This window comes from Orbicella faveolata, unplaced genomic scaffold (assembly GCF_042242905.1).
Source record: "Orbicella faveolata isolate gen_17 unplaced genomic scaffold, um_ofav_v1 contig_48, whole genome shotgun sequence".
In the NCBI taxonomy this organism is placed as follows: Eukaryota; Metazoa; Cnidaria; class Anthozoa; order Scleractinia; family Merulinidae; genus Orbicella; species Orbicella faveolata.
In genome coordinates, this window is record NW_028301578.1 from 10,357,213 (window position 1) to 10,379,504 (window position 22,292).

The 22,292-nt window shown below is 40.4% G+C and overlaps 1 protein-coding gene across 1 annotated transcript in view; it reads right to left on the reverse strand.

Annotated features, from left to right (window-relative positions):
• Positions 1–3,494: 3,494 nt before the first annotated feature.
• LOC110039678 (uncharacterized) overlaps positions 3,495–22,292 on the reverse strand; it is a 36,009-nt gene continuing 17,211 nt past the window's right edge. Inside the window, exons 18-34 of the mRNA XM_089280639.1 lie at positions 22,004–22,249; positions 19,988–20,176; positions 19,476–19,712; positions 18,703–18,771; positions 18,327–18,560; positions 17,539–17,700; positions 16,744–16,905; positions 16,062–16,223; positions 14,006–15,543; positions 12,174–13,035; positions 11,294–11,926; positions 10,637–10,876; positions 9,881–10,072; positions 8,348–8,815; positions 7,783–7,947; positions 5,118–5,220; positions 3,495–4,585 (exon numbers count right to left, since the gene is read on the reverse strand). Coding sequence (XP_089136765.1) covers positions 4,237–4,585; positions 5,118–5,220; positions 7,783–7,947; positions 8,348–8,815; positions 9,881–10,072; positions 10,637–10,876; positions 11,294–11,926; positions 12,174–13,035; positions 14,006–15,543; positions 16,062–16,223; positions 16,744–16,905; positions 17,539–17,700; positions 18,327–18,560; positions 18,703–18,771; positions 19,476–19,712; positions 19,988–20,176; positions 22,004–22,249 — 6,011 coding nt within the window. The 3' untranslated portion in view covers positions 3,495–4,236. The remainder of the gene's footprint in view (positions 4,586–5,117; positions 5,221–7,782; positions 7,948–8,347; positions 8,816–9,880; positions 10,073–10,636; positions 10,877–11,293; positions 11,927–12,173; positions 13,036–14,005; positions 15,544–16,061; positions 16,224–16,743; positions 16,906–17,538; positions 17,701–18,326; positions 18,561–18,702; positions 18,772–19,475; positions 19,713–19,987; positions 20,177–22,003; positions 22,250–22,292) is intronic.

The following is a 22,292-nucleotide window of genomic DNA, read 5'->3' on the forward strand; positions in this document are numbered from 1 at the left end:
CTGGCGTCTCGAGAGCAGAGATTCCAATACATACTTAACTTATTCTCACCTAATTTGCTGGTTTAGAGGACAAGTTATGGATATTTTTTCTGCCCTCTAGAAACAGGGAAGGAAGGTATACTTTTTTATGTTCTAGATTTTAGATTCCCACGTCGGGTCAGTACAACTTTACTATTGAACGGCGATATATGGGTTATTCACCAAGTGTGAGGTCAAGATGACTGGATATTGACCAAGTTTATAGATATTGGCCAAGTTTATAGATGACTGGATATTGGCCGAGTTTATGAACCTCGACTCCGTCTCGGTCCACAAAACACGGAAAAAAAGAACGAGGCCAATATCCAGCAATATTGACCGAACAAGCATGGTCAATAAAGGATATATTATATGGCTTTCGGGGAAATGTTTCTTGCGGGACACGGCGGGTAGTCCCGAGCGGGCAAGATAGCTCCATCTTGCCCGCTCGGGTAGCCAATCATAGCGCAGGATTTGATTCATCTTGCCCGCCCACGGAGCTAGCCATAAAAGAAAGGATAATAATAGGCGGCCTTTGTAAAGCCCAGTCTCCTCACCGATGTACCAGACCAAGGGAACAGACAAAAAATACTACCATGTGTTTTAAAAGAAAAGAAAAAGCCCTGGGCAATGTTAGTGTATAGTGATATCCTTGGTTATTGTTTTAAGTTCATTTTTGCTGTTGTTGTTGTTGTTGTTTTTCTTTATTTCCAAGTTCTAAGCCTTACGTCAGTTAACGATTTCCGAATTAGTCGTACCCTGGGCGCTTTCTGTTCGAAGAAAAATTTCGGTTGGAATGTCCGAAAATTTCCTATTGACAACACTCATAATGATATGCAAAGTTGAAATACGTAACAACAATGCAGTTTCTCTGACAAGGTGAACATTCTTCGCACTAGAAATAGCGAGACGACTTAGGGTGTTTCTAGTCGCAAATATGAAGTAAGCGATGTTAACAAATTGAAAATATTCCTAAAGAGACGTCTAATTATGCTTCTGTCTACCTCCCTTTCCTGTAAAGCTAACGATGGCAGCACTCCTTAACTTGTACTCTCCCTTGCTTTTCTTCTCATTGCGGTATCGTTCTCAGAACCTCCCTTGTTCGACAAGTGATAAGTACTTTATGGTTGAGCGAATGCAAGAGAACAAAAAACATCCTCGAAACATTCGGTTGCTTTGAAGAGTCGAACGGCTCGTGTTTCTGCGAGAGTAGGTGTTTCTAATTATTTTTTTCCCCAAATCTCGCCACTAATCCCCGCAGACTCAAACAATCCCACTTTGAATAAATTGGTGCTCAAGACTACCCGGTTTCCAAAGTTTCAATATGGCGTCGCAGGCAACAGCATGAGTTATACGGCAAACAACAGCCATCAAAAATGCAGCACCTTTTCAATGTTTTAAGGATGGGACGCAAATATCTCTTTTTACAGAGTTTAAATATCCTTGACTTGTCACTCATGCCAGACAAATAACGTCATAATTAGTTTATTGGGTATTTGTTTCCCCGCTTTTAGCTCTAGACACTCATTTCTCACTGGCGTTACAGGAGTCGCGCGCTGAAAACATAAAACCTCGGAGCTCAATTTTTTTTTTTTTTCACTTGAGATTTTTTTAAGGGTTTCCGTCATGAACCTACAGCCTGTAACCCCCTGAGGCGACTACAAACGGTAGTTACCGAAGAAAACGTTAATCGTGGACGAAGGCACGAACTGCTAGCGAGGATTGAGGGAATACCCCCACCCCTCTCCCCCACGCCCTCCCCAGGAAATGTTTATGGAATGCTTGGAAAAGGCCATTACGCGCGTTTTCTAGGAACTATTTAAAATATATTAAACCATGGGAAAACGTTGAGTAATAAGTATTATATAACAACCCAAGTTATTTTTGCATTTTGATTGGTTCTCGCCTATGATCTATTAGAGGACAGACGCACGAATGGCGTCATCATTTCAAAGTTTTTCCTTGTGTGTTTAAAATGGCGGAAAGTTTTGCAAATTTAGCTACTATTTTACGTGACTGGGGAAAGGTAAGGTAAAAAAAGTCTTACCGAGGCATTGAGCAGGTACGAGAGTCTGGAAGGAGTAAGGAAAAGCTGTTTCTTTGCTAGAAAATGACTCAGACAAAATACTCCAATACTCTCAGTCGACATCGAGCGAGACTAAACCAAACACAAAATTGGTCTTAAAATTGCTTTAAAGCTTAAGTAAGAAACCACTGATTTGTCTCGAATTTAACAAAACCAATATGCAAAATGTCTATACCATTAATTTATTTGAAAAAAAAAATCAACTTTTCTCAGTCTCAAAATGATTTTCGATACAGTTTGATTCCAGAATTAAATTAAACATCAAAACATAATCTAAGTTTATCCTTGTCTTCCACGCGAATGTTCCAGTCCGTTTCCGTGCACAGTAGCAAGAAAAGTAGAGCTCACTACAGGTCACGGCCAACTGTATCGCAGCTATAAGGTGTCTCCCACACTACATCAAACTGATTTGAGAATCACCAACAACAGAGGACACAAATTTTCACCGTCACTAACGTTGCTCTCATTCAAAATTCGAATCGAATAGCCTCCAGTGTTCAACGCAACCGCAAGTTTTCCGAGCGTATTTTCTCAACTCCTGCAATATTCAAGACAACATCCAAGCTTTTCGGCTCACAGTGCTTCTCTGATGACAAAAAGTGACTTGACTTTTCAGCATTTTATTTGACGTTTGCAGATTTCGCAGTTCGATTCTGCTTTCGCTGTAAGTTTTCAGTCCACGAGAAGCGATTTTCGACTCGAGTTTCACAGGACCAATCACAATTCTTTGCTACGCATAGCAGCCAATGAGATTGCTGTATTTTGTATAGACAACAGATTACGTCAAATGGCTTTTTGTTCGTGTTCGCCAAAGTGGGCAAAGGCCGGCGTTTGATTTATGGTGAAATATTCTGAAATAAAAAGAGCGTAATCTGCAGTAGTTTGTTTCTTTATGATATAAAACAAACAGATTCCATGTTGCCGTGCGTCTGTTCATCGATAGATCATAGAATACGTCAAAATGTGGTAAGAACATCAGTGACACACTCGGCTTTCGCCTCGTGTGCCACTTTTTTTGTTCTTACCACACTTTGACGTCATCTGCGATCTATTACTGAACAGACGCACGGCAACATGGAATCTATTTGTTAAACAGATGTACATTCCATATGTCAACCTTTTGGGATGCTTGATGAGGTGTATTAAGTGACACTAGAAACTGTCAAACCAGCAGATTTCATTATTAAAGACGCTTTTCACCAATAAATGTATAACTACACCGTATAATAGTTTTTTTTCCTGAATTTCCGGAGGTACGCACGTGTGCACCGCACGTCCGTGCGAACATGACAGTAATTAGTAACATAACAGTTTCTTAAATCATCTACTATTATACAAAGTGTAACTTCCACGGTTGTGAGGAGTGACTAAATTATAATTGACATTTAGATAACGCGTTATTTATCTTTATTTCAGAATATAATACAATAAGACTCCTCTCGCTCTTGTCAATGGCATTTCTTGGACAAAATCGTTACAGCAGTACATGGCAAATATGCATGGCTTATACCAGAAATGTCTGCCTTACACACCTTATAATATATGCTTTTTTAATAGACATTATTGATAAAAACTCTTTACACGACAATTAAATACTTTAACACACTTTTTATTCCCTAAACATTTTGACACCATTTTTACTGTTTATATTTATGCAATTGTTTAATGTATTTTGAACTTGATAATTATGACATGGATTCATCGAAACGTCGTTCACTTTTCATATTGCTAATTTTCATTCAAAAGTGATAAACATTACTCTTTAAAAAGTTAATAAATCTGCTACAATTCATTAGCTAAATCAGATTTCCTTCTTCGAAATGATTTGACTACACTAATATATAATCTTCATCTGAGTGACTTTCCGGCTGATACGAACGTTACCCAAACCTCGAGAACTGCAACTCTCTTTGATCTTTCATTCAGTATTTCCAAACGAATGTGCAAATTTGTGACCAAAATGGGTTTCTCAGTTTACCTGAGCGAGACTATTAAATGTAGCACTTAATGTCCGAGGCAAAAAAGAAAGAAAAAGAGTTTCTAAAAATGGCGCAAGTTATAAATACGCTCTGCGTTTGTGGTCTCCTGACCAAGTGGTGAGAACACGCCTTACGGATACTGGGAAGAGGGACTTATACCTGAGACTCAGCGAGGTTAACTTCGTAGGGTCGACTTGAACTGATAATCTTCCCATAGATAGTGTTCGATGTCCTATTTGCAATATTTAGCTCTTGGTAAAGACTCTTACTGTCAGCAGCAACAACATTAGAGTTAATGTAAACAGTCTCCTTCTGTTCTGGTATTTCGCAATACACTGGTTCTTTACCGTCGCTACTTTGCACGTCTTCCTCCAATGAATCAGAATCTCTCTTTTTCAAATCGAGATTATCTTCATCGAGACCTAGGTTTTTATGACCACCCTTAAAAAGGCATGACTTCTTTTGCAAGACTGGCTTATCAAAGCGACGAGAGCGGTGAAACCTATAAGAAAAAAAAAATCGACGTTTAAATTCAAGGCGACAAAGAAAATGTTGTAAAAGGTGTGATGTAGGTTTTTCTGTCTTTCCAATTACTTGTTCAATATTAAGTAAGGCCTTTCTCGTATGTTTTAAAGTATACCACCTTGGAGGCGTGTGAATTGATGTAGTGCGGCTTAACTGATCTGAGTGATCGAGCTGTGCTAAAGATTGTAATAAATTCCACAATGGCTAGTAGAATCCCCCCCCACCCCCCCCCCCCCCCCACCTTTACGCCTGCTACTAAAACATAACCCCAACCCAGTTATTGGAACAGAAAATGGTCCCACGCCGCGTTCTAGCCCTTGTGTTCGTCCATCAAAAATATTCATATTCACTTTGCTGCTTCCTTTGCCGCGTCTTCTCTTGAAGGTGAACCACATGGTAAACGATAACAAGCAGAATGCTCTTTAAAGGCTAATTGAGAGTATTACCATTTCCAAAAGAAAGCATCATAAACCACCATTCAAAACTTTCATAAGCTTTGGTATACATACCAGCAGCCGACAATGGCGATGGCTATAACGAGAACCCCTGCCACCAAAGGTCCTACGATGTAGCCAATGATATCCTTTTCTTCTGACGGAACTGTTGGCTCAACTAAAAAAAAAAAAAAAGAGTTCTTTATGCCGCAGTCATTCTCCATAACTATAAAGGTGCCAGCTTAAGGTGGCTAGACAGTTTTCATTTCCCTAAACAAGTTTTACCAATTCTCTTCTAAATAGAGTTTGGTTCATCGTATCAGCATGAAATTTACCACAGAAATGAAAGAGACATCATAGACTCATTTCATTATAATATTCCCCAACCTGTTACCATGACAACCATGTGACGCATTCAGTTGTGCACTAAAAATTGGAGTCTATTGTCTTGTTTAGAAAATGGGTCCGCCAAATCTTCTCACACTCCAATATTAGATGCCTTTCAGGAATGATCTTCAAAATTTATTTTTAAAAAAATCTGCCGAGCAAATGAAAGAAAAAAACTACTTTTAGACTATTGGTTTCTTTTTTTTTTTTTTTCCTTCCTACAGGATTTTTTTCAAAATCGGTACTAATACGTAGCCAATTGCTCTTAGTCGTCGCCAGAAATTAAAACAAAAAGTTGCCCACTAGAAGCGGAGATATAGACCCACGAATTTGAAAATGAGAAAAAAATTTGAATCGGCAAGATCCGTATTTTTCATGCGCTCAATCGAGTCCACGAACGCGGAACAATCCGTAAAGTAAAGCGGCCTTCACACGGCAAACTTAAATGGGAAAACTCGTGTTGGCAAACTTCAAAAAGTTGGCAAACTCGTACCTTCACACTCAAACTCGCGTCAAATCACAACACACGGTAATTTGCAACATGGCCGACTTAATGCAGTGGCACTCACGTAGAACAGTGAAACAGAAGGAGAGAAGAGAAGAAACAGAAAGCAGTGGAGAAATAGAAAGGTTTGGACGAAGCCCAGTTTGTAGGCTAGCTCCTCCATTTTCTTTTGTTTGTTTTCAGTATGTTTGTAGACTACAGATGAAACGACCCACACAGCCGGACAATTGTGAACCTCTTCGATAAATTTGAAAGTGGCCTCATGTTCATCTTGAATTGCGTCCCCCATTTTGTGAAGTGTCACGTAAATAAATCACGTGAATAGAGCGCGCAGTTTAATTGGTTGACAGTTAACGACACGTGTTTGCCAATCGTTCACACGTCAGATACGAGTTTACCAACACGAAAATGTTGGTGAAAAAGTTGGCGAGAATAGAGGAGGCAAGTTCTATTTGTCGCTAACAGTTTGCCAACGTGTTTGCCGACTGTATTTGTGTCGTTCACACACACCAACTTGAGTCTGCCAACACAAGTTTGTTAACTTTAGTTTGCCGTGTGAAGCCCGCTTAAGGGAATGACACGACGTCAACTTCCAGCTGTTCGTGCGAAGTATTTGTTTTTTGTGAACAGGAAAGTTCAATCTTTTTATGGATTGGAAGAAAAGTGACAAAATCAGGCGGGTAAAGTTTGCATAAACGCGCATCAATATCTCTCTAATACAAGAAATGTTCCCTTGACTAATGTTGTTTGTTATTCGTGGATACTTATGTCCAGAAACGTTTTTTCCACGCCTAAGTTGCAGTTGCTTAGATCATCACTACAGCTATGGTGTTTACATCTTCGTTTTATTTGTATAAACAAGCCCTTGTAATACTTTCATTCAATTTCAAACCTCGCACGTCCGGTTAATTTACCAGTTCGTTGCAAATTTAAAAGCAAACAAAGCAATATAGTCTTAAGCTTATCTCACCGAAACGCCTCGCTTAATTCTTCGCTAGTGCTGTGTCTTTCTCTCCTTGTCCTCATGAAAGGAGGTTTTCTTTTCGCCATATCACATTTGAGTAACGTAACTTTGAGAATTGCGTTTTAGGTGTTTTTCCAGCTATCTCCTTTTTTTTACTTTCACTGGGCATTTCCTTTCCAACACATTCTGTATGAAAGCTGCCCAAAACAAATGAATAAACAACTCCTGCTGGCCGCGTAATCCGTGTGGGACTCTACGGGGAAAGCTACGATCGTTGTTATGAGAATTTTCTCAGTCCCTGCGAGTGGAAATGACGCAAACACAACGCTGAAGCGAGGAAGTAGCCAAGAAGGAGAAATTCCTGATAGATGGAAGCAAATTATTAAAAAAAGAACATTTGCTCATGAGCTTTAAAGCGGCGCTCAAAACCGAATCGAAAATACACTACAAACGCCATATTGTTTGCATTGCTTTGTGGGCTTTCGTGGGTTTTTATAACTCGCGCGCGCTATTAGAACCCAGTCTGCGCGCGCCATGAACCTTTTTCGAGCCACCTTAAAACCATACTAACAATGGAGGTGGCATCCACTATTTGACCACTATATATCCACTCAGTGTCACTGGCCCTGTCTAGGTTACTCTAAAAGACAAACGCTTCTTCCAAAGGCAAACAAAATTGATGATGATGTTGACCTCATGGAAATCACGCCTTGGAGAAAAATGACCAACATTTTCAACTTTGTCTGTGTAACGATGGCCACTGGGATTTGCCGTGACCATTTACCATGATTTACCTCTTATGGTTGAAGAATGATCTTAAACAATTTTTTTTCTTTCCGGACACTTTCTGCTATAAGATGGTTACGATATGTGCATGTACTAACCCTCGACACAGTCCTCACTGGACGCGGCTCCCAAGCTATCGGTCGACTTTCCTTCACCACATTCTGCACAGCTGGTCTGTCCTTCCTTGTCTTGGTAAGAACCTTTATCACACAGGATGCACTTGAAACTCTTTTGATCGTGCCATGTTCCAACTGGGCAAGCCACTAATGGAAGTCAAAGTACGCGTTGACATAATAAGAGGCTAGAGCATAAGCGAGGTGCAAGAGCCATTCTGTTTTCTAAATGAATTGCAAGTCCATTGCAGGTCTTTCCTAATGTTCGGCTTATTTCTCCCAATTTCGGCTTATTTTTGTTATTAAGGGACGCTTTATTTTCGGCGCGCACTTAGTCCGATAAACTGGAAGATTATAAAAAGAAAATTTGTAATTGGTTCCTTATGCGGCCCACATTTTCCATGTTGACCGCGAAGAAGGAGATCAAGTAAACCGAGCTACAATTTCATCTCTTCAATAAAAAGTTTCTGTCGTCCACCGATGAAAATAATTTATGGTACAATGGACAGATTATTTTTGTGATCAAAAAATTAAAAGAAACAATGCTTACCACATCCCTTTCGATCTTCGCTCGTAACGAAGCCAGCAGCACAAGTTATACTGGAGAAGAGATGTCGTAATGAAGATCTATCTGCCGTACTGTTCATTCCATTCAAAGCTATCTGAAACTGTCCTGTAGCGACAGCATACCGCATCTGAAACAAGACCGCTTCGCTCATCTCTTCGACATCATCTCCGGGCGAAGACGAATCTGTACCTCCCTTTACGAGTACTGAGAAAAGCACTTCCATCGCATAATCCACTGCTTTTCTTTTCCTTTTACTGGCTGTCGACTCGCATCCAGGAGTTGCGACATCTTTCAGTTGGCATGCATGGCATCCTTGTACAGTGGTTAGCGTGTCTTGAATTTCCTTCTCGACTGCTGAGTGCAACTCCTCGTGACTTTGGATGATGTTGCATTGCATACCAGGAAACTTTATCCTGAAGCGATGTTCTATCTCTTTGGGGGCAGCCTTGCCTTTCAATAAACGAGTAATATAGAAAAATACAAAAATAAAAGATCGAAAAATAAATGCTCCGGAGAAGAGTTCGCTGTTAAATCTATTTGATTCCTGTTTTGAAGGAGCTAAGTCACGCTTTGCACATTTTGAAAAGTTTAGCTTAAATATTGCAAATCCGTCGTTTGCAATCCGTGTCAATCTTCTCTATCCTTGACCATCCTCGTTCCTTCATGGTCTATTACTATCTCTTTGATATCTTATCTTAGTAAGCTATTATTTTCAGGTTTCTTTCCATTTAAAGGAGATTTTGTACGTGGCCAAAAAAAAAAAAAAACCACAAAACACCGTGACTGGGCTCCTTTAAACATGTGTTTCAGAAGACAGAAATGTTGGAGAGGTCCAAAAGATAGATCAACGTTGCTTAGGTACAGGTTATAATGAAGTTATTGTTGCTAATACTGTAAGTGGCCAAACGTGTCTCTTCGCGCAATAAACCTTTCATTGGGACAGAATCCACCTTTTTTTGAAACAAAATAAGTTTAGTTGATTTACATGAAAATAGCCATGGGAGTAGTTTTAAAACTTTATGGCCGAGCCACAGGGTAGATTTTGTGATTTTGAGGTTTGTAACACGAATGTATGGATCAATGCCAAAACCATCACTGCGCACGAAGGCACAAGAGTGGCAAAGTTAGGTACAGTTCACCGAATGGGCAAAAACATAAACCGCAGTTTTGTGCCATGCCCCAGTCTGAGACCATGATAACCAATGACTCTGGCACTGATCCTGTTAGAGTAATTTTCTAGGGGAGTCAGGCTGGCCACTCTTACTGACTTTCTCCTTCCTCGCCAATTTTGTTGAGGATTGTGTTTGTTTTGCCCCGTCCAAAAACCTATAGCACTCCAAGGATGGTTTTAAATAGAGAGGAAGGTAAACTGGCTAGACAAGTAATGTTGGGTTTCGAATTATCGCGCGTTAGTCTGAGTTATCGGCGAGGAGCATTTTGGATGGAGTTTCAAACGCCTCTTGAGAGGGAAAGGCAACCACTCCTTTAACAGAGACTTCAGACCATCTTACTCACTTGAGCATGTTGGTTGTACTAGCTCCTCCATGTCATTCCATTTCCAGTTTGTATCAGGACCACAGCCATACATAGTCATCGCCTCGGAATTAAACGAGTAACCTTCGTTACAGGACATGATACAGAGCAGCTTACCAGAAACTTTCCGACAAGATAACTTTCCATTACTGGGCTCTTTAAATTCGGGACACTCTGTAGAAATGAGGAAATAAAAAAATTAAAAAAAAAACGCTCTCAGGTTTCTTCTTGAGGTGCAAAATGATACAAAATACAAAAATGATACAACAAGGGCAAAGTAATTAAGACGGTTCAAATCAATAAAAAGAACATAATTATTTCCAGTTTCAAAACTTTAACATCAACCCTCGTTGAAACCCAGAGACAGCAATTGTTATAGCTTGCATTAACTAAAATGTCTAAAATGGGCTTTTTTGGACTTGGATCGGTAATACCACTATCATTAATTTTTTCTTTCATTCAAAACTTTATATTTCTTTAAGGTATGTAGCATCAAAAGTAGGCAGCATTCACTCCAAATTAGGATGAGAGTGCAAAAGTAACAGTTGACAAAATTCATGCAGTATGCAGCAAAGAAATAAGAAATAAAATATACGGAAACATTTATTTTTGTCTGAACTGGAAATCACCGTCAATAACTGCAAAAGTTCCTGGCGGTCCCTACTATTGTGCAAAATGTATTATTTATTTCCTCAATATATAACAAAAACTATCCGTGCACGTAACATGAGCCTCAACCTTGTTCGTTGATGATCTCCTTCTCACAGTCGGTTCCCCAGTATCCTTTGTTGCACTCGCAGTCATATCGGTTGACACCATCTACACACCTGCCATTAATACAGGGGTTTGATCTGCACTCGTCGATATTGATGTCACAGTGAGGACCTGAGAATCCGGCTTGGCATTTACAGTGGTAAAGTCCCTGGCGAGACTCGCAGTGAAGGAAGTGCGAACAGTTAGTTGTACACATGTCCAGAGCTGCAAAAAAAAAAAAAAAAAAAAAAAAGGCGAGAAAACGTGTTACAAAGCACAAACTTACAAAGTAAAATTACACTGCTATATAAGTATCGTTCTGCTACAGAGCTAAACACTGCTAAGTAGGTTTTAACATAATTGTCGTAGACTACATATCGTAAACAAAGTTCCAAGATACATCTACTACAGCAAAACAAACAGTACCACAAAAAAGGTCAACGCAATGGCTTCCTTTGAATGGTGTCACGTTTCTTTAATTTGAAGGCAACACTCAGTTCAAATATCACTTTTCTTGACGTACATAATAGTTCATGAGTCATCAAAAAATTATATCAATGCCACTGCCATGTTTGTTTCCGCATCTGTTTCTGCTCACTTGCGTGAGCTACATGAATATCAATTTACCGCAATAGCAAATACCTTTGCATTGCGTCATGAACCTCTTTCCTACTTGTCCTTTGATTCCTGACAGAAAGCTGCTCCATGCTCGTACACTTCCGGCAATGGGCCACGTGCAATTATGGGCCGCGTTCCACATGTGATCAGCAGTTGCTGGCACATCCCAGAGGCTTACTTGATGCAACGTGCCGCCAAAAGCTGTCGAAAGGGATGTTGTCTGCTCTTCTGCGAGATACCGCTGGCCAAGTACAATCCATCCACCTCCTGTGATAATATCTCCGATTTTGACATTGCTCGCCTTTTTTATTTCCTCTCTGTCGATGTACAGCGAAACATTTCCGGTGATTCCGTTCCACACGACCCCCAAGTAATGCCAATGATCGTCTGCTAATTTGTAATCGGCTCTAACCACTTCATCTTTAATCTCCAGATGAATCTGAGACTCAGTAAATGAAATAACAATGACGTCATCTGATTCTGGTTGTCCAGCAACGCTGTAGCTGAACAGTGTGCCTGCTTTGTATCTGGAATCTGCTCGCACAAACATAGCGATGGTGAAATATCGCATGCTTGGAATGCCTTTGCCGTCTGATAATAAAACCATGTCGTCTGTGGTCTTACGATCAAATATAAGATCGTAATTACTGCCAAGAACTGCAATACAAGAATGGATAATGTTCAATAACGATTTCTTTCTGGGTATTTACGCGGATACTATACAAAAAATAGTTCATTGATATTCTGACTGTCTAGGCTGCGGAGCCAAATGGAACCAGACAAACCGTACCTTGTGCTAGTTAAGGTTCATTTCAGGACAAACGTATAATATACATCATATTTCTGACATAATTGCATCACAAGGTTAGAGGAACAATTAAATTAAATATTTTTTGCTACTTACAGATGTCACAGGAGTCTCCAGTGTAAGAGGGGTAGCACTCACAACTGTAACCATTCTCCAGATCTTGGCAATAGGAGTTTGGCATGCAAGGACCCGAGACACAGTCATCAATGTTTTCTTCACATGTGGCTCCAGTGAAGCCAGTTTTGCAAGAACAAGTGAAGCTCCTTGTCGAGTTATCAGACTTGCATGTACCTCCATTTTGACACGGTGTTGAAAGGCAGAAGTCTGTAAGGTTCTCGCAGTTTTCGCCAACAAATTGGTCTGGGCAAAGGCATTTGTATCCCGGTGTCAGATCGACGCAAGTTCCGTTGTTAGTGCAGGGGCTTGATGCACATTCGTCGATCTCTGTTTGACAGTACGTTCCATTATAGCCCTCTGAGCAACGACAAGAGTAGCCTAGAGTACGATCGACACAAGTAGCATTGTTCAAGCAGCTATTGTTGACGCAGTCGTCAATATTGCTCTCACATAACCTGCCTGTATACCCATCAGCACAAGAGCAAGTAAAATTGTTGACGGCATCATGGCAAGTTGCGTTGTTAAAGCAAGGTCTTGCCAAACATTCGTCTATTTCAAGCTCGCAGTATTTCCCAAAGTATCCACTTCTACAGTTGCAGTGAAATTCTGTGCGAGTGTTGACACAGACGCCATTTTGGCTGCAGTTGGCTGTTCTGCAGTAGTCAACAGCATTTTCACAATTATAGCCACTGAAACCCACTTGACAATGACAGGTGTAATTTGACACCAGATCTGAGCATGTGCCGTTATTTTCACACGGATTGGATTTGCAGTCATCGACGTTTTGTTGGCACTGCAAACCTGTAAATCCATCGGGGCAGACACAAACGAAGCCATTAATCTGTGGAATAACAATAATGACAATTGAGATGAAATGTCTTGGACAGCGAAAACTTAGGAGACTTTATGGGATTCGAACTTATGCATACCTGGATACGAGCCACGCACTCTAAGGGTTGAACTTGGGAAATAGGAATACAAATGCTATCATGTCAGAACAGGTTTAATCACTCTATATGCATTTTAAAGAACCTGTTTGAACTGTGTTCAACATAACACCTTAAAGCTAAGTGAAACTATTAAAGTAATGAAGAAATATACGTTATTGGTCGGCTGGGAGGTCCGTATGGTGAGAAACACAAGCGAAGCCGTTAACATGCAGAATACAAATGATGTCGGGAAAGATAAAATGAGTATTGTCTCGAGCGTGGGACAATGAGGAAATAGCGTCTCTGACGGGATTCCAACCCATGCTTTTTCAGATACTGGTCGGGCGCTCTAACCACTATATATATGCCACGGAGAGCGGTCAGCAATCACTCTGTGTACTTTCACTAAGTTAGCTGACTGCGAACTAGACTGATCAGTTTATCATTTCAGAATAGGTTCAATTACACTAAATGCATTGTAAAAGAACCATCAATACTGCAAAATATATATAAAAAATAAGGCCTCCACGTTAAACGAGCTTATTGGAAATAAAAATAAAAAATAATAAGCAGAAATACAATGAAATCCCGATTCTTCAAACCTCCAAGGGAAACGAAAATTGGTTCGAAAAATCGGATAGTTCGATAAATCAGGACAAAATTGCAGTGTTCGATTGAGGAGGGGAAACGAATTTTGGTTTGAGTTATCGGGAGGTTCGAAACCATAGGTAAAACATGAGGGTTTGAGAAATCGGGAATCCACTGTAGTACAATATCCAGGGCAGCCATAGCTAAAAGGAAGCCAAGCATCGGAAATCTTTATATGCAGGTTGATGTGACGTGGAAATGAGAGTAACATGCTGTTCATCAGTGCTACATTACCTGATCATTACATGTCCCGCCATAGAAACAAGGGGAAGATGCGCACTCATCAATTTCCAGCGTACAATCGTCGCCCAAAAACCCAGGAGCGCAGTCGCAAGTGTAGCTGTTTATTCCGTCTCTGCACGTGGATCCATTACCACAGGAATTTACCACGCAGTCGTCGATGTCAACTTCACAATGTGGTCCGCTGAATCCATCAACACAGGAACAAGTGTAATTACCAACTTTGTCGATACAAGTAGCATTATTGCGACATTGAGTGTTAGAACACTCATCGATGTCAATGCTACAGTTCTTTCCTGTGTATCCCTTCTTGCAAGTGCATCGGTAGTCATTTATCAGATCAACGCAAGTTCCATCGTTCACGCAAGGATTCTGCTCACAGTCGTCCACGTTTATTTCGCAGCTGATACCAACAAAACCATCGACACAAGAGCATCTATACTCATTTATACCGTCAATGCAATTGCCGTTGTTTAAGCAAGTAGCATTTTCACAGTCGTTAATATTGATCTGGCACTGATCTCCGTCGAAACCATCTGGACACTGGCAAGTAAAGGAAGTGGTGCTATCAAAGCATGTTCCATTGTTCAAGCAAGGCGTCGGGGCGCAGTAGTCGATGTCTACATTGCAGATTCTACCAGTGAAACCTAGCTGGCACAAACAGGTAAAGTTGTTCACACCGTCTTGGCACGACCCCTTGTTTGAACAAGGACTTGCTGCACAGTCATCTATGTTGTTTTCGCAGTGCAGTCCATCAAATCCATCCCGGCAGTCACATCGATAACTATTTACCATATCCACGCAGTTCGCTTGATTTTGACAGGGGTTTGAGTTACATTCATCGATGTTGAACTCACAGGCTAACCCGGAGAATCCGGCCGCGCAGATACAATGAAACCCATTGACTTGATCCAAACATGTAGCATTGTTTTTGCAGTTTGCGCCGGCACATTCGTTGATATTGTGTTCACAGTTGGTTCCATTAAAACCTGCAGGACAAATGTATTGGTGACTGTCAATGCCATCAAGACAGTTGGCCCCGTTTTGACAAGGATCACTCGCGCAGTCATCGATATTTTCTTCGCAGTCGTTGCCTTGGAAACCCGCTGGGCAGACGCACTCGTAGCTGTTTATTCTATCTCTGCAAGTAGCTCCATTCTGACATGGAGATAACAGGCATTCATCAATGTCCGTATCACAGAGCTTTCCCGTGTACCCGGGCTCACACTGGCACTGATAACTACCAGGGAGATTTTTGCAAGAGGCGTTGTTAGAACACGGCAATGAAGCACACTCGTCAATATCCTCTTCGCAATTGAAGCCTTGGAAACCGCTTGCACAGGAACAGGTATAGTTGTTGACCAGATCTTGGCATGTGCCATTGTTGAAACATGGTTGATCTTGACACTCGTCGATATCAGTGTCACACTGTTTCCCGGTGTAGCCAGGTTGACAGGAGCACAGGAAATCGCCGATGAGGTCGGTACACGTGGAGTTGTTGAAGCAAGGGTTAGAATCACACTCGTTTATCTCTGGAACAAATAAGCATCCATAAAAGTGAAGAAAGCGAACATACAAACACAAATTACAAAAATAACAAAACAATAAAAAAACAAAACAAAACAAAACAAAACGGAGCTAATAAAGTAGGTGAAATATACTTAGGGAAGCGTGTTCAACATGAGCATGGGTTACTTCAAGAACTCCATAAAATTAATTCTCAATCTTTTTTGCATCTCTCAGAGCGTGTTTTCTACTTTTGTTTTGTTTTTTTTTTTTTCTGTTCAACGTTTGAATTCGTATTATTCTTCCAACATCCAAAGCACACTTGTTCCTCTTCGGTAGTTTTACCAATTTGTTGTCCTTGTGGCTTAGTTAATAACCTGTAATTAGTAAACAAAATTAACTTTATTTCGTAAAGGTCAAATCATCAACTATCTGTAGAGTTGAATTTTTATTTACCTTAGATATTTTCTTTGAAAGTAATTCTAGAGAGCTATTTTGGCAAGGCAAAAGGGTAGCTCACAGTGTTTCGGGAGAGACTACTAACCTATGCAATCCTGTGAATTCTTTGATCCGGGTTTCAGTGTTATAGTTGTTCCTGGGCACGAAAAACACACTCGACTCTCATTGCGCGGCTGAAAAGAGCGTCGATCGCATAAACAACATGGAGCCAGTCCAGTTGGCGAAAATGATCCAGCTGGGCATGGAACTGTGGAAAATAGTTGATCGAAAGTGAATGTGAATGGAGAGTTCTAAACAATTTGGAAACAGCAACACCACGCTGAATCGTATTTTAAATTGATGAAAAATTATAATAACATCGTATCCGACACTGGCACCATATCTACCCATATTGTAGGGAAGTGCTAGAACCCAAATTTCCATGCCAGTCACAACAAAAGCCTTAAACCAGTCCGGAGCTCAGCTTGGGGATACTTGCTAGCCGGTCAAAAGCCACTCCCTGGCATTATTTTCTCCAGTTGCCCTAACAACTTGCTAGTAGCCAACAGGTATTTACTTTCGTTTGTAGAGAAACACATTGTGTCCATATCTTCCTTGCTTCCTTGGCAAACAACGGAAGGAAATGAACGTCGCAGGTTATGGGAAGAACCCGATCATCTTAATCCAAAATTCACCCAGCTAACCGACACCTCTTTTGGGGTTAAATATAATTCGAAACGCTTGATATAGCAAATACCAGACACATAAAGTAGTTGTTAAATACGCACCTCCACATTGCACAGAACTGTTGGATCCCTCACCAGAAGTTGTCTTATTCGGACTACATTGTAAGCACGACTCTTGACCTTCTATGGCCTGATAATAACCCTTGTCACAAAGAAAGCAAGGCTCCATGCCGGTTGGGGAGTACGAACCAGGTTTGCAGAGACCTTTAGGAGAAATAATAAAGACAGGCTGCTGTTAATGCTTAATTCTAAAGGCCACAAGCTTCAGTCTATTGGGACCACTTTGACCTTAAACGTGATAATAGTGACAACCTGTGGTGACATTGTTGCACAATTTGTTCCTTACAAACCCTCCGCTAAAAACTAGTAGCCATTTTGGAAACTGGTAGCCATATTGGAAACTGTTCAGAATGATTCGGGCACCCCGCCTCTATATATCATAGAGAATTAGCTTGAGTATTCAGTGAAACAAAAAAACAAAACAACAACAACAACAACAACAAAAAAAGATGGGAGAGAGGGAACACTAGGTACGAAGTTCAAACTGAGTAGAATGACCATCCTTACAAAGTTTGCCTAATTTCGTTTTCGCAATTTGTCGTAACTTGAAAGAAAAATGAACAGTTTTGGTTGGATATGTAAGTAAGCATTCATGTGCACTGCATCTGATAGGTAATTGATAAATCCTGGAATGCCAAGTCCCGAGTCACAGTCAATCCGAGACACAGGTTATGTCGAATTACGTCACTGAGTTTTTGGAACGTCTCGTGGGTTGTTGAAGTCTACTGTTCAGAGAGAAACCTCGGTTTCGATAGGGTAGCTAAAGAAGACAGTTACCTAAGCAGTTAGTGCTGCTCTCTGTTCTGGAGCCAGTTGTTGAAGTGCCCGATGGACACATCGAACACTCTTCCTGCGCACTGAGCTCTTGGTATGATCCGATAGGACAGTCCTCGCACTTTCCAGTGGTACTGTTTAAGTAAGTACCCAGTGTGCAGTTGACTGTAGATCACAAAGACAAAAACGCAGTCAGGAAGTTTCTATGAACGTAAGATATGCAAATTCAACTTACCTCAATGCAGGTAAACTAATAAGCAATTCTATATTTATAGTTCCTTTCGATTGACAGAAGTCTTTAGAGTTATAGAATGTACCAGCTATAACGAAGGTCCAGGAACACTATAAAAGTTGTACTCGGTAAGTTTGTTTTGCACTCTTTGCCATTGCATGACTCTGCCACATAACTGAAACGATTATTTTCTCGCTCTTTAAAGATCGAGCTACTGTTTTAATGTTCTTTTCCGTTTATGGGAACTCGTACAACCGCTAGTTATTGTAGTCGCACTTGGCTGTGCCCTAACGTGTTTTCTAACTGTTCTATCTCAGAGAGAAGGAAAATGAGTCGGCTCACTGTTGTGAACCTCTCAAATACCATCTGGTTTTAATGGCGCTGCAGTAAGCCTAATTAACTAGTAGAAAACGTACTAGGTACTTCATGGAAAAAGGCTCTAAGGAGTCCTATTTAGCCCTTATCATGGCATTGCCGAGTTTAGTTGCTCATTTATGAGTCTTTTGAACCGGAACGGCAAACCAAATCAGTATACAAATGCTAACCAAACAGTACTTACGGCAATATCCGTCTCTGAACGTTTGCCCTTTGATGCAAAACAGTTGAGGCTCTGAGATATTCATCGACTTTCTATTAGTAGCGAACACAGTGCTACTGACGTTGAGGCTGAAACTGCCGTTTTCAACCGCAGCTTTTATCCGGCTGCTGATATTTTTGGAAATTTTCATGCCTTCCTCGCCAATCATAACCTGGCCTTCTTTGGTGTCATTTGATTCAATGCCTTCGAGGTCCACTATAAGAGTTAAACAGAAAAAAAAGAGAAAAAAAAAAAAAAGAAAGAAAGAAAGAAAAAAACTTTCACATTTGCTCTGAAACCTTAAACTGAGATCTTTAAAAGCTTAATGAAAAGGTTGAGTCGTGTGCTTTCAACCTACCAACGATATCTAGAGTAATTGTGGTTCTTGGAATTGATCGTCGAGTTCTTCTATGGCCATCTGCATTTTCTGGAAAGTAAAAGTAGAGGGGCAAAAACAGTCTGCTGGTCATTTAAATTACAGGGCTTTTGTAGTACTGTTATGCTAATTATGCTTAACATGTAAGTGGTCCATAGTGCAAATTCTAATATACAACAGTGAGAAGGAGAGCTTTGAATAGGACCTTTATTTGAATTTTCGAGAGAACGTGTACGAAAATGTAAGAAGTGGTCAACCAAAAAGAAGCTTTGGTGTACTAATTCCTCTCTGTCTGTCTGTCTGTCTGTCTGTCTGTCCGTCCTTCCGCCCGTCTGTGATTCGAGTATCCAAATAAACGAAGGTTCTTAAGGTAGCAGAGGTTTGAATAACTCCAAATCACTAAAATATATTGGGAAAAACTTTGTACAAAGGCGCGAGTTCAGAGCTGCACTTCTTTGACTTGATAGACATCATATTCAGCACGAGCTGCTGACGTAATAAACGCCCGAGCAAACAGAATTCTCTTTTCCTGGCAGTTTTTATTCCAAAAGAATTAGAACAGTATTTATTTTTTTCGATCGAGTTATACAAACAATTGTTAAAGTTGGGAGGACTCCAAAGGGCTGTGGAAACACTTGCCTGTGGCTCGGTTCTAGTTCTCACACACTTCCATTTGTCTTTTTGTAACTCGATAATAGAAACACAATGAATGTTTCTCGTTTCTTAATTTTGAGCTTACTGCAAATTTGCCATACCTGCTGAACGCTTTCGCCTACTGGTAACCGAAACTACCGCAGAGCACCTGACCTCCACGTTCTCTACCTTGCACTTGTCTTTAAGTGCTGGGTCCTGACAGACCTCTTTGAAGAAAGACTCGTTCAACAGTTGGATAAAGTTCTGCTTAATTTGAGCCTGGGCTTCTGGTGTAGAACAGTCACCATAGTAGTAATGGAGATCCATTGCCATCCTGACATCGTTGGGGCGGTATACCCCTACAAATGGTATGGTGAGCAAAACAAGTTGGTTCTTTCGCGCATTATCAGAGAATCTGAATGGAGCATAACTGACAGCAGAGAATAGGTCAAAATATATATTTGACTGTCAGTTGAAATAATCTGCCTACCGCCAACAGCTAGTAATGTGCTATTGCAATTTACGAGTTAAAAATGACGTGTTTTTACTTGCATAAATCTCCATACTCCTATAATTACCTCTCTCTATAGGTATACGCTATCACTCGTTAAAAATACAAGCAATGATTACTCACTTGTACAGTCTGGAAAACGATTGGTTGGCATCCAAGTTCCTGATGCTCCGCAAACCCACATACTCGAAAGCAAAGGTTGAGCAAAGTCCGATTTGTTGTTGCAAAAAGGCGAACAGAACCTTCCAAACATCCACTCGTCACAACCACTTGCACCTCCTTTGGGAGGAGGCAGGTAACTGCACTCCGTGGCTGCATATGTAAAGAAAGTTACGAATTTTAATAACTTGGTATTGTTTCATTATACTCTTAGTGACGGTTCTTGTTAAAAAAGAAAACTTCATAATCATTTAATTTATCACATTGTCGCAAGCAACTCAATGTCTTATACATTATGCAAATTTATATAATAACGCAAGTTATTCTCGCATTTTGATTGGTTCTCGCGGGTGACCTATTAGAGGACATACGCGCGATTGACATCATCATTAAAACGTTTTTCCCTCTTTGTTTTAAAATGGCGGAAATTTTTTGAGAATTTAGATAACATTTTACGTGACCGGGTGAAAGATAAGGTAGGTGCACAAAAGTCTTGTCGAGGCATTGGACAGGTACGAGAGGCAGGAAGAAGATATAAAATGCTTCTTTTTTAGCAAAAATGACGCAGAAAAAATACTCAGGCAGTCTCCCTCGGCAGTCGAGCGAGACTAAACCAAACACAAAATTGGTCAAGGTAAGAAACCATTGCTTAAAAGACCCAATGTAAAAAAAAAAGAAAAAAATATGACATTAATTTATTAAAAAAATTCTCAGTCTCAAAATCATTGTTGACACGTCAATTAAAGTAACCACATAACCTTGCTTTCCGACGCGAATGTTCCAGTCCGTTTCAGGGCACAGCAGCGAACAAAGTATAGCTCTACAGCTCACGGCCAACTGTATCGCAGAGAATCCCCAACCACAGAGGATACAAACTTCCACTGTCACCCTTAACACTATTTTCGTTCAAAACTCGAATCCAATGGCGTCAAGTGTTGACCGCAACCGCAAGTTTTCCAAGCGTATTTTTTCAACTCCTGCATTTATCAAGGCAATTTCCAAGCTTTTCGGCTCACAGCGCTACTCTGATTTGAAAAACTGACTTGACTTTTTCAGCATTTTCTTTAAGATTTATAGATCTCGTAGTTCACTTCAGCTTTCGCTGTAAGTTTCATTCCGACGAGAAGCGACTTTCGAGTCAAGTTTGACAGTGGCGTGATTTTCCTGGGCCAATCAAAATTCTTTGCTGCGCATAGCAACCAATGAGATTGCTTGATTTTGTTTAGACAATAGATTACGTCGAAGGGCTTTTTCTGTGTTTGCCAAAGTGGGCAAAGGCCGGCTTTTGAGTTATGTTGAAAGATTTTGGGATAAAAAAAAGCTGTGTCTGTAGCAGTTTGTCTCTATATCATATAAACAAATTCCGTGTTGCCGTGCGTCTGTTTAGTAATGGATCTTAGAAGACGTCAAAATGTGGTAAGAACTTACCGCACTTTGACCGCACTGTGATCTATTACAAAACAGACGCACAGCAACATGGAATATAGTTGTTAGATGGGCAATTATCGTTGAACTGATGGAATTCTGAAGAAATCACCGTAATTTCTCATGTATGAGCAAAGGAAGGAGGCAAAACCACCCTACCAAAAAAAAAAAACAAAAAGGTAGTTGAGTTTAGCCTGCTGGCAGCGGTTTTTTTTTTTTTTTTTTTCCTTACAGTTCACTTAGACGAGTGTTAAGCGTGACCGAGTAGGGAAGAGTAGAGAACAAAAGAAGAAGCACAGACAAGACTAAGGTGTCTTACCTCATATCCCCTGCTGAATTTCGAGAGAAAAACAGACTGCCAGCCGTATGAGTCGAGTTTAACTTTAATACCAACCTGTTTGATTAGTTTAAGCTAATGGGTTGTATCTATGTGTGCACGGAGGGTATCACAACTCACGGAAAGTCTTACAAAGATGTTTTTTTTTAAGTTTCTGTCCTTTTTTTCACTATTGAAGTTTAGGTCTAAGATCTTTAGTTAATCTACTTGCTACTTACGTTTAACTGTTAGTGAAAACTGGCAAACAGCAGGCTTGTTGTTGGGATTATTATCATAGGCTGTACAATGTATATTCCAGGTCCCCCAGTAGAACTCAGTTCCACTTTGATGACTGCATGTTATCACCAATGGACTGTTGCTGTTGTCTTTAAACTGAGGGTCATTCCACATTACTCTTGTTCTCGTCTTCGTAGCGGTGATGTTTTGGTCTGGGGGACAATATACCACCTGGGGACCTAAATTGTCTGCGACGAAAATAAATGAAGGACTTGTGTCAATATATGCTAT